The 13250-nt window shown below is 39.4% G+C and overlaps 1 protein-coding gene across 1 annotated transcript in view; it reads right to left on the bottom strand.

Annotated features, from left to right (window-relative positions):
* ZNF521 (zinc finger protein 521) overlaps window positions 1-13250 on the bottom strand; it is a 279598-nt gene that overhangs the window by 248115 nt on the left and 18233 nt on the right. The window contains exon 3 of the mRNA XM_047087088.1: window positions 2521-2700. Within this exon, the coding sequence (XP_046943044.1) occupies window positions 2521-2700 (180 nt within the window). The remainder of the gene's footprint in view (window positions 1-2520; window positions 2701-13250) is intronic.

Genomic DNA, 13250 nt, shown 5'->3' with positions numbered 1-13250 from the left:
ATAAAGACACATGAAACCAACACAAGATCCAATTTGAAGGGATTCCCATTGGTTAAATCTCAGGCAATCCTAGCATCACAATAATGACAGTAATGAATTCTGGCCACCGAATAAAATAAAAATCCAAAAGCCCCTGGTGATATGAATTAACAAATGAGTGAATGAATAAGAAAGGACATTGTTGGAAGGCTAATTAATAACTGCAAAAATTATAGAGTTAAAATGGATGTTTTATAAGGATGAGGATATTTATATGGTGTCAAAGCATCTCCCCACAAGTTATTTGTTGCTTACAAAGGAAAATAGTAACATTACACTGGAGAAAGTTGGTGGACACCACCTTAAGTAAGTAGTCAATGTTAATATCATCAACATCAGGACAAACCAGCATCACACGCTTGCACACTTAATGCACTGAGAAGAGCACAACACCATTTGGGTGGTGTTCCTACCACAGAATTCTAGAACTTGAATTTAATCATAAGGAAACATCAGACAAACCCAAATACAGATAGGCATTCTGTAAAGTAGCTACTCTTCAAAAATGTCATGGTCAAGAAAGACAAAGAAAGGCTGAGAGATCATTCCAGGTGAAAGGAAACAAAAAAGACATGACAAATAAGTGTTATGCATGATCATGCATCCTAGATAAGAAAAAAGAGTTATAAAGGACATTATTGAAACAACTATTCAAATTTAAATATTCATCGTGGATTAAATAATAGTATTCCATGGTATTTAAATGTTAACCTTCCTGATTGTGATAAGTATGCTGTGTCCATGTTAGAGAATATTCATTCTAGGAAATACAGAAGTTATATTTAGAAGGATGTGATGTCACCAATTTTCTCTCAAATGATTAAGTTAATGAAAGAGAAAGATAATGACAAAGCAAATGGGGTGGAATATCACTAATCACTGAATCAGTGAATCAGGTAAATAATGTATGGGCATTCTATGCATTATTTTTGCAATTTTTCATTAGTTTGGAACTGTAACAAAATAAAAGTTACCAAAAATCCTAAAAACCACAAAAAATTATGTGCATGACCAATGTTTATAAATGCGACATTGCTGCCCAAATTTAAGATACAATCAAGAGTACGGGGTTTTCTGAAAGAAAGAAGATTCTATGGCCTAAACGTATTCACTATAGTCCCTTCTTGAAAAACCACAGTGCACTTTAACAAAAAAGCCTATTTAATTGGATTTAGTCCAACATTTCCACAAAAATATGTTCAGAAAACCTGGCTAAAATGGAACACCTTTTAAAATCTTACAAAAATATCAATATTGTATGGAAAAAATTGGAGAATAGCTTGTTTAAGTAAATATGTTTCCTACCCATGGTTAATTGAAGAAAGATTTGTGCTGGGAAACAGAGAGAGCGAGAGAGATTTACAAACACATACAGAGCCATAGAATGTCAGCTTCCAATAACAAGAGAAAAATGACATGAATCTAAAAATAATAATAATAATAATAACTGCCTACATTGTCCCACTGAGGCTGATATAGTCCATTCTTGTAGAACATGTTTTTTAAAGAGGGTAGAAATATGGCAAACTGAGTTTTAGTTGTATTCAACAATTAAATCGAACATGTCATGCTTCCCGTCACTAAATTGGATTTGTCCTATGAACTGCATAGCAGAATAGCATCCACACCTTAGTGGGAACATAATGTGGGCCAGGCACTGTCTAAGGCTCAGAGAGTATGGTGACAAAGAAGACACAGTTGCTGCCATCCATGAGTTCACAGTCTCAGGAGGAACAGGGAGAAGTGAACACACGCATCAGAAACTGTGAAATGCAGGAATAGGCAAAGGCCTTTATGGGAACACAAAAAGGCACCCAACTCAGGCAGAGAGGCATCACGGAAAGTTCCCTTGAGGAAGCGATATTTAAATCAAAATAAGTTAATCCATGCTTAACTTCTTTGAAAACATATTCAAAGGGTTCTTTTTTTTTTTTTTTTTTAACTTTATTTTAACCAGCATGTTAGATTCTGGACCCGCATGACATCAGTATAGTTAGGAAAAAAAGAAAGAAAAATGTACCTGTTAGCTATTAAAATCTAGGTACAATTCAGGGGCACCTATGTGGCTCAGGCAGTTAAACATCCAACTTTGGCTCAGGTCATGATCTCACAGCTTGAGTTTGAGCCCCGCGTCAGGCTCTGTGCTGACAGCTCAGAGCCTTGAGCCTGCTTCGAATTCCCTGTCTCCCTCTCTCTCTCTCTGCCCCTCCCCCACTCACACTCTTGTGTCTCTCTCTCTCTCTCTGTCTCAAAAATAAATAAACATTTAAAAAAATTTGAGGCACAATTCATAATCTAAGGACTATGACCTGAGTTTGCCACAAACCACCATCTTAGAATTCTTTCTAAAGCACTTCTAGACTTACCTACGTTTCAAATGTGGGAGTAAAACAATTGGAAGAGGGGGGAAAAAAAGGTACGAACTGAAACAATCAGAAATAGAATGGTATGCATAGACAAGAAGTGATAAGTATTGTTTACCTGTCAACTGACATTGATTAATCTTGTGTTCTGTGATATCGCTCAGTGACTCAAACACCTGGAGGCAGCTGTCACAGCTGTGCACAGCTTCGTCTTCCAGCTCCTCTCCGTCTTCCGGCCTCTTCTTACAGTCTACTGCCTCTCCATCTTCAGTCTTGTCTTCAAGTTTACAGTTGGGGTCTGAAAGAAAATCGAGACCGTAAGTATAGGGGTTTAAAGACAGGTTCTTTCAAAGTAACGTTTAATCTTCTTGCTACCAAAAACAGAAGCACCGTTTTCCTAGAAGCTGTGAAAGGAGGGCTTCGTGGCAGATTTTATTCCAGAAGAACCCAGAGTGAGCCTTCCCTAAGCTGTGTCAGTTCATGGTGACTAAAGTTTTTCCTTCCCTCCATCGCACAGGCCTTTTCTCATCTCTTCCTTCAAATAATTCATTATTCGTCCACCCTTAAGGCAAACTTTGCCATTTTTCATAGCCTTTTCGGGGTTTTTGCTTAAAAGATAGAGATAAAGCACTTTTAAAATTAAAGTCTCCAATGCAAAGGAAAAAACCACTGTGCTTAAGAATGAATTCCCTTTCTGCTAAATATACTGTTTCACGGGAAATTACCAGAATTAGCCAAAAGTCTAGAATAAGTAAGCTAATTACCATAAGCACGAAATTGACCTTTACTTACAAACTGGTCAAAACACACAGTTACCCCATTATTTGTTAGACAGCGATAGCACAATAAGCCCTTAGCACATAGCAAAACATTCTTACCAACACAGATTCAAGTGTAAATACATTGGCATGTCTCTCATTTTCAAACAAGCAATCACCAAAAAAAAAGGGGGGGGCAATATATACAAAGAGCAATTATAAATTATAATGAAGTCAATAACTTAAATTGGCATTATCAACGTCAAAAAGCTACATAGCGGGAAAACTAAAAACAGGTCCATTCCACCACCCCTCAGAATGATATATAAACAGCATGGGGGAATAAGAGTAAAGCACACGTAATATTTTTACTTAGAGCACAACAAATACTTTAAATACTTTTTGATTCTATGTGCTGTCCTTTGGCTCATTTTAGAGAAGTGCCCCCAACCCTTCTGGTGCCAGCCCTCCTCTTTATCGGAAAGCAAAGGTGGGGAACGAAAGGAAAGAGAGAATATGCCTCTTTAGGGGAAATTGGGCAATATAATCTATGACATAATTTATGGGACATTAATTTCTAATAGCAAAAAGTCCTCTGAAGTCAGAAATAAATTATGTCTCAAAATATAGTCAATAAAATGGTTATAAAAGAGTTGTATCAAGATACCTAAGAAATATGTAACGTATTATCTGTAGTCAATTTTTTTTTTAATATGGGAGGATAAAAATTTGAAATGTTGAAGCCAAGAATTCACAGAATCAAAATTGGCCCCGGATTTCTTAGAAAAGTCAGTAAGTGCCACCACACCATCATCCTGCTGTCTGGAAATGTTCTTCTCTGCCTTGCATGTAACACGCTTCCACGATCCCCACTTCTACAATTCAGTATGGTCCCTTTCCTCCTGGCAGTTGTTCTAAAGCCTTTCTTCGCATCGGCAATGAACTTAACTCTGTCACCACCCTTCAAATGATTCGCATGTGCCAAAATCAACTTCCATTGCGATGTATATAATAATCTCTTGGGTTCATGAGAAAAACAAAGTTCTCATCTCAAAGAACAAGTATTTTGTTTGTTTGTTTATTCGTTTTTAAAGAACGTAGTGTTTAACTGAATCGGTAATTTGGGTTGATTTGCCATCTGGAAAATTATTATCTCAATGCTCTACACAGTGCCCATTTCAATAGACTGGGGTTTTGAGTGCTCATTCCTGGGGGAGTAATCACAGGCTCTTTTTTGTCTGTCTTAGTGCTATGCCCAGCACAGCACTGTGTCCAGGTGAGTGCTTAGTAAATATTATTTAGTGATGATAAAGAGGGGGGTGGGGGGGAGTACATGAAAAAGTCCTTTACTGGTATTTTTTCTATAAACAGGAACAGATCAGGTACCGCCAAATTAAAAAGTACCTACATGCCTACATTTCCCCAAATTGACACTGTGATCCCTCCCATTTGACTTTACTGCCTTCAAATATTTCACCTAGAGCTACAGACAGAACAAACAGGCGGTGGTTCAAAGACCTCCAACCAAATAAAACTAAGTGGTAAAATACTGCCAAATTAGAGAGAAATTCAGGAAAATAAATAACTGCCCCAATTATGGCAAGCTGGTCCTCACAGCACCGAACACTTGTTGGAAGGCTGTACGCACACACGCTGAATACTCTCCATTGTGTAGCCGCAGTTTCCAGTTTCTCATAAAACTGATAGCACTGAGGGAAATGTGGGTGCTAGGTCTGAATTTCAATATGATTATTTAAATGCCATGCATCGAGTTTGCAGGCCTGTTTGTTTTTTAAATAAGAAGACGCTCTGAATACTTTAAGTAGTACGCAGAGAAAAATGATAAAAACTCGCCTTCCTTATTATGCAAGAATATGGACACCTCACACAAATCCAGTATCAAAACTATCAAACAAATAGGAACGCATGCATGCATGATGCTTGAGCTCTTAAAAGCGAAAGACCGACGCCAGTCCACGCTTCTGACACTGCGGCTACTTATTAAAATCAGGGTCATTTTAAGACTAATAAAAAATGTTTTTGCTTCCACTTCTGCATTTACAGATAGAACCCTTCAGGGATTGAAGTCAGTCAAGCTTATTCACTTCTGCCGCAACTTTAGGATGCCTGCTCCAGCCAACTGGCGAATTTGTTTTTAGGTCACCACTTAAGAGGGACCCTCTGGGGGGGTGGGTGCGATTATAGCCTATGATGCCTTGGCATAATCAGTGCTACAATCTCAGTCTCTCTCTCTCTTTCTCTCTCTCTCTCTCTATCTCTCGGTCTGTCTGTGAGAATAGATGTTTTCCAGCCCCCACTTTCACGAAAGAATTATTTCTCGCCCATTCAAAAGATGTTTATTTGTGTTAGGGGGTTCCATTCCTAGTGTTAGTGGATGTCGGAAGATTCTGGAAAGCTTATGTTGTCAACCATTTCTTTCCCACAGGTGGCTACACTTCAATAATTGCACATGGCCTTAGTTATGTAGTTTTTATAAAGTCCTTTGAGATCCGATCATAAAAAATAATTGTATTACTCGGCGAGCCATTCAAATCTCTGCCTACAACCTAAGGGGTTATAAATACAAGGTCCATGCCTGTAAGTACTGCCCTGCTCCCAACACCACTTCAAGAAGGGCGATTGTTCTTTCAACCCAATTGTTGTGTTCCCAGCTCCCCCAAAGGGCAGGGTTTCTAAATATTCACAGACCCCCTGAGCTACAGCTACAAACCCCCCCTCATCGCAGCTCTCTGTCCTTTGACCTAAAGGATGCCACTCAAACACGTGACATCCACCACTCATGATCTCACCCGCACCTGCACTATTGGTCGGTTCATCCCTTCAGAAGGGTGCTATGAAGCGCGGGATTCATAATAACCTGGATAAAAGACTTAATTTTGGAACAAAGACACAACTATTATTACAGAAATAAATGGCGGCTCTAGGTTTCCAATTTTGCTAACTTCACTTATAAATGGAAATTTAAAAGAAGTATGTTTTCCCCCTTATTATGATCCCTGGCAGGTGGTGCTTTTCCCTCTCATCCTCCTCTTCATAAGGATTGTTACTGCCATAACTCGGTTTCATAAAATTTCAACTTTGGGGAAAATGAAAAATTGCACTGGCTTAAAAGTGTTGGAGGCAATAAACCCATGGACTTCAATTAATTTCAAGTGTGGGATCAGTTTAAGGCCAACCAGCAGAAATTCTATTCTGTCCATGTAAAAAGAGGTTTCACCACATTTACTTTTTATAACCTATATAAAAGTCAAGTAAAAGTAATGAATATCTAAAAGCCATCTCAGTGGACTGGCAAAGACTATCTGTATTCTTGAAACTCATCTTACATATTTCTCTCTGTGCAACAAGGATCCCATGCCTGATCAAAGCTAAAATGTCAAACCACTGAGAAAACAGCCCAATTTCCAACCCATTTCACTGCCTAGAAATGGACCTCCTTCCAAGCCACTTTTGCATGGAAAAGCACTGGCAAAAGAAAGAAAAACTAAGAGATCATGTGGTTATAATTATTACCAGGCAAGGAATATTTCTGCAGCTCAGTGGTAAAGTAAAACTCTGTCGCTCCCTGCTCCCACTAGTGTCCATCGCAAAACAACTGCCTCATTAAATCTCTGCAGTAAGATTAATATGCCGTAGCTGCACTACATTTATAACTTGGTACTCTATAAAAAGCACATTTAATGGTAAGAGCCAGAGCCTAGATACAAAGTATTACTATAAAAACTTCTGGCAGCCAGCACACATTGCAGGCCCCCTGTCCTTCTTGCACGAGATATAAATGAGGCTTTTCCTGGTTAATTCCAAGCACGAAGCTCTACCTTACAGACCAGAGTCAGTTTTTATGACAGCAGCAGAAACACAAAATTCTGGGGATGATGTAAATAGGAATGCAAGAAGATTACTTAACAACTAAGATTGGCAAGAGATGAATGAACCCAAAATACTCCACTTATACGCACACGCAAACTTAAAACACGACCATTTCCTAACGGTCTCTTCTCTGGTCATAGCCAGCTTTTCACCAAATTAAACAGCCATGGCATGAATTACTCAATCTTAAAGCAACCCACACAGTGCCAGGAAGTTCAAGAAATCAGCGACTAAAAAAATGCATACTGCCTTAAAAAAATAAAAACAAAAAATAAAGCAATTCTTGGCTTCATTGTGATGATGTGACCTCCTGGACCTTAAATTACCTAAAGCTATTAAAAAATAATAAATGTTCAGGAAAAGTGGGCACAACACTATACTACCAGTGGACTGATAAAAATACAACACTTTTGTTACTTGAGAAAGATACCTGAGTTTTCTTCCACGGATTGTATCTAAAAATAAAAAGAGAATTATAACCTGGGGTCTTATTTTCAGAAACTCTATGATGAATAAGTAAACAAATAATTTATACAAATGCAACTCTCACTCAGATTCCCCCGAATCACTACAAATGATGAACCTCAGGTTGACAGCCATCGTGCCCAATAATCATTAATTGCCTAATGTTGTTTTTAAAGTTCACATGTGTACGTACAGCTAGCTTTAGGATTTACTGGCATAGTTAGAAGTCCTATGCCTAAAAAGAAAATCAGGGGAGCCTGGGTGGCTCAGTAGGTTGAGCGTCTGACTTCAGCCCTGGTCATGATCTCACAGATCATGAGTTTGAGCCCCGCACTGGGCTCTTTGCTGACAACTCAGAGCCTGGAGCCTGCTTTGGATTCTGTGCCTCCCCTGCTCACACTCTGCACTCTGTCTGTCTCTCTCTCAAATAAATAAACATAAAAAAAAGAAAAGAAAATCAAATTTTGTCTGTTTAAAGCAAACCATGTCCAAAATCACTCTTCCCTTACAAGTGTGTTCAAACTGCATTCCCAGATGGATGTATCTTGATACTTTTTAAGAACACAGAAAAAGTTACCCTGCGGGCTACAAAGAGTTAAAAAGGGAGCAGAAAGCCTTCCTAGTTTTCAAAAACCAAAGGGCGGGATCATTATTTTGTGCTTTCTGGGCTCTAGCTATGCATTCTAACTTGAAATCCCATAAGATGAAAACAGATTTAGGAAAAATAAATCGCACACTGTTACAAAATGGCAAGCAGGCTCTAATGAAGGAACGCAGCATTACCAGACTGTGCAGCCGTCTGGCCCACACCCGCCTGCTGGTCGGATGCCTCATTTTTTTCTACTGTCAAGAAAAGGTAAACAAACAAAACAAAACAAAAACAAAAGCAACCAGGGCAGTGGCCAAGGAGGAGCATCCGAAAGGAGTCCTCGGCTTGGCAGGACGATGCCGGCCATTGCCGTCACCTGGCTGGCACCAACAGGTCCGAAGAGCTCATGTGGTTAAGGATAAAAGTGGGTTCTTTTTATGTTTTCTGCAGTGTTTATTTTTAACCACTCTATTCCCTGAAAGCTATTAAATTGTTTTACAGGAAAAAGAAAAAAAAAAAAACTTTTCATGTACGTGTTCTTTCCTTTGTCTATAAAATATTTTTCGACAGAAAGAAAGATCTCTATATTAAACAAAATCATGCTGTTGAATTTAGAACTTCCGCGGTGTTGCAGGATTGTTACACAGGTCTATTGCGGTCCTTGAAGACCAAAGAGAAATATCACAGATGCACTATTATAGAGAAGAACATGCCAAACGTGAATTTATTACCACTCTTCTATCTACAGTGAAACTCTTTGCAGGAGGATGCTAAGGGGGAGAAAATAAATTAGCCTTGGGAGAGGTTAAATACAACAACATCAGAACCATACACTTTGGAACCAAATAAAAAGTTTCTCCCTTTCCGATCAGAATCCTACCCCGAGTTAGTTCTTCTACCTAGTCCCCCTTTACCCTTAACATGAAATTTAGAAGAAAGGAATTTCAGCGCTCCAACTTTCATACAAAGAGCATTTATAAATGCACCACTGCCTTAAAAGCATTTAAACTTTCAGATTGAATTACATTGGCCGCCCAGTCACACTTCAGCAAACAGATGTTTACTGAGCACCTATGCTCAGTAGGGCGTTTGGCTAAGGCCCTGGAGATGCAAAGCCTAAGGACCTGGTCCTTGTCCCCAGGAGCCTGCAATCGCTGCAGGGGTTCCCGACTGGCAGGTCAAAAGTGGGTGCAGTCAGGGGCTGGAGGATACTCATCCATTCGGCCCTCACGGTGGCCAGGTACAGCTTGGGATAATGGGAAACCGTGGGCCTGTTGCCCTTCCACTCACCCAAGTGTGCCATTCAAAACCTATCATTTTTTTGCATATGCCATAATATCAGAAGGGCTGGCAAGCACTACTGCGGGGGTGGGGGGGATAGATGAGTAAATCAATGAGTGCAGAAGGCCGGATAAGTACTCAGATGGAGAAGCCCACAGACCAGCGGCATTTAAATCCCACAGGGCAGAGCAGGAAAGTTTTACCTAAAGAAGAGCAGCTTGGGCTAAGTTTTAAAGGATGGGGTAGCCCTGAGGACAAGTAGAAAATGGCTCTTCAAACAGAGGAAACATATGTAAAGGCTCGCAGATGTATAAAACAACAAGATGCCTTCCAGGAAGTGCAAGTTCTTCTGTGCCATTCAAATGACAGGCACTGGACAGAGAGGGGAAAAGGGGAGCCTTGGCAGAGAGGAGGCTGGAAACACAGCTAGATCATGAAGGAACTACTGTGAGCTAAATGTTCACATGCTAACCTCAGCACCACGGGAAGTCACCAGAGAACTGTAAGGAGAGTCACAGATCTCGTTTACACTTTAGAAAGATGCTCCATTACTAATGGAGAGGGTGGGTTGTTAGGGTACCAGACCTGGAAGCTGGGAGACTAGTCTGGAGGCTATGACATCAGGGAGGAAAGGGGAGAAGAGAGTAAAACATTCAATGGCAGTAAAAAGGGCACAGGAGCCACTCCAGAAACAGGACTTAGCGCTGAGTGTTGGCATAAGAAAGTAGGGAGCCGTCTAATAACTGTCAGGCACCGGCTGTGGTAGAGTCGTTCCTAGAGACGAACTTGCTGCCTTGGTTTTAAAAAGGGTGTATTAATCAAGGTTAATGACTTACTTTTCTCACTATGTTCACACCCAGAGTTTGCCTTTTATCCATAATCCCACCGAAGCCAAAACTGGAGACAGATCGGCCAGAAATACCACAATCACACTCTTTAATCCAGTGCAAGACATTTGCAAGGGCCCCCGTGACTCTTCTGGGGACTTAGGTCTTGGGTGAGATTCTTTTTATTTAGTCCTATCTCAAACATACACAAAGCCAAGGGAAAATAAATCCAAAATCTGACTAAAAACGAAAACAGCTATTGCGTCTCACATCTCTTCCTTCAGAAAATATTGCAAAATGTTTCTTTGGACAACTACGATAATAAATGAAACGCAGGTGAACCTAGGAGTTAAGACGTTTGGATGTTTGGGAGAGGGTCTAGTTATTTCCTCTTTAAACGTAACAAATAAACTGCAGCTATAGCAGCCCTGCCAGGAAGACGTGCTCCACCCCCACCCCCCCACCCCCCCACCCCCCCCCCACCCCCGCAGCAAAAGAAAATCTGGGGCAAAAAGCCTTTGTATTCCAGACATCATACCTTCTGATACTTCTACTAACTGTTCTTACTACTTCAGCTATTTTAGATGACACCCAGCCAATTCTAACAGTACTGCTGAATTCGACACTTAAAGTTAACTATCTCAACAATTACTGAAACAGCTTAGGGAGAAAGTCTTTGGTTTTGAATAAGAAACCTTATCCTGCTGTAATATAGAAGTTTTCATCTTCACACGTTGAGAAGACAAAGTCCAATGTCATTCACAAAAATCAATCCAAATTACCACTCAATTCTCTTGATTAATGACTTTACCTTTTTTTTTTTTTTTTTCTAATTTGGGAAATTCCTCTTCTAAATTTTAAACAATGTATTTGAAACTCGGACACCTGGATTTCTCTCAAGGTTGTAAATTAAACACAAAATTTGGGGGCTTTACTATCCTGTTAAATGGACTCATATCACCCAGGAACACGAAAACTTTGTTGTTGTGTTTTTTCCCCTTTAGCAGTTCCTACTGGTTATCAAACAAACAGGGATCCAACTGTAACTACAATAAAGCGGAAAATGATTTGAAACCAAATTTTTTAAAGTTTTTTTTTTTAATTTTCTTTCTTAGCTGGCACACAGAGGAAGGCCCACATTTCTAAGAAGTGATCCCATTCAGGAAGATAAGAAAGTGGTTTCTAAATAACTGCTTTGGTACCATGATGGTTCAGCAAGAGGAAAAAGGAGAGAGAAAAATCTTACCAAATAGGTACATGTTTGTATAATGAAAGATCAGAGCACAAAGTGGAGCTGTGATTTATGACTTATGAGCTATTACAAAATACAAGAAAATTTATGTATAATTGGAAAAAAAGAAAATCATTCTGTTCTCCTCTAGTTGGGCTAATAAATTTCAAAATACATGCAACCCTAAATGTCTAAGGTTCCTTCAGCTTGATAAACAAAACAAGAGAAGCCACACAACCCAAAATAAACTATAAAAATAGATCATTATTGAGTTAGTACCATTTCTGCAACCCTTGCCTTAATGAGTTTGAAACAAAGGAAATATAACAGCATCATTTTTAACTTTTTAACTGCACTTTTCACTTCCTAGAACACAATTCCTTAAGTTTCCATGAGTTCATTTAATGTTTTTCTTTAGTTTTAACTCAATCTCTCCAAAAACCAGATTTTAAAAATGTACTTTTTTTTCCCACAGGATGACAACCTTACCAAATGTGCATTCAATCTGCATGTATCTGCAGACAACTAATAAAGACACCAGTGCCATTAGCATAATCAATACACAATTTACAGAGCTACCCAGATAGAACAGAAAGTGAACGTGTATGCCATTATCTTAGTAACTATAAATTAATAGTCGTTTCTGGAAATATGTTCTCACTCATATTGTTTCAATCCTGGCCTGTCAAGATAATGTGAGCATATAGTAAATATTTTTATAGTATTTATGTTATATATAAATATATTTTAAGTGATGATATATTATCAGATAATCTCCAAATATGCATAAAGTAAAATCAACAAAATCAATCACACATCAGAGAGAATGGCTGATAAACAAAACCCATATTTAATCATTTTGCTTTTTCACCATGTGATTTAATACACAGATATACATATACATGTGTATACCTATAAAATTCAGAAACGTAACTTTCAGTAAATACATGTGGCGAAGGAGCATGCCTGTTCTCAGATGGTGAGCTAGAAGGGTCAGATCTCATCCTTTTTTTTTTTTTTTTTTTTTTTAAGTTTATTTTCGGAGAGACAGAGATGGTGTGAGTAAGGGAGGGGCAGAGAGAGACAGGGAGAAAGAGAGTCCCAAGCAGGCTCCGCACTGTCAGCCCTGAGCCCGAAGTGGGGCTTTGAACTCACGAACCGTGAGATCATGACCTGGACCGAAATTAAGAGTTGGACGCTTAACGGACTGAGCCACCCAGGTGTCCCTCATCCTATTTTCTTTTTTTTTTTTTTTTTTCAACGTTTATTTATTTTTGGGACAGAGAGAGACAGAGCATGAACGGGGGAGGGGCAGAGAGAGAGGGAGACACAGAATCGGAAACAGGCTCCAGGCTCTGAGCCATCAGCCCAGAGCCCGATGCGGGGCTCGAACTCACGGACCGCGAGATCGTGACCTGGCCGAAGTCGGACGCCCAACCGACTGCGCCACCCAGGCGCCCCACTCATCCTATTTTCTTAAAAGAATAAGGAATCTAATCTAATCAATCCTATGGCTGCCTCTTTTATTATTTTTTTTAAAGCCAATCCTTTTGAAACTTCATATTTAGACAACACTACAAAAAAACAAAAAACAAAAAAAACAAAAAACCACCACGTGCCATCTCAGGAATGTTGATGTGTCATGCCCAACTCCTTCCACAGATGACATCAACGCATCGATGTCCCACCAGTCCTTGGCGCAACCCATCCCCAAAGGTGCGTCCATCTCTTCACAACAACAAAGAAGATTTGTATGAAAAAGTAGCACATTTCCAAAAAAATAGACATTGCTTCAGGATGGTAACC

This window comes from Lynx rufus, unplaced genomic scaffold (assembly GCF_022079265.1).
Source record: "Lynx rufus isolate CCGP_SWC_20201006 ecotype Redwood Valley unplaced genomic scaffold, mLynRuf1.p SCAF_22, whole genome shotgun sequence".
NCBI classification, from domain to species: domain Eukaryota; kingdom Metazoa; phylum Chordata; class Mammalia; order Carnivora; family Felidae; genus Lynx; species Lynx rufus.
This window is presented reverse-complemented; position numbering and strand designations above follow the sequence as displayed.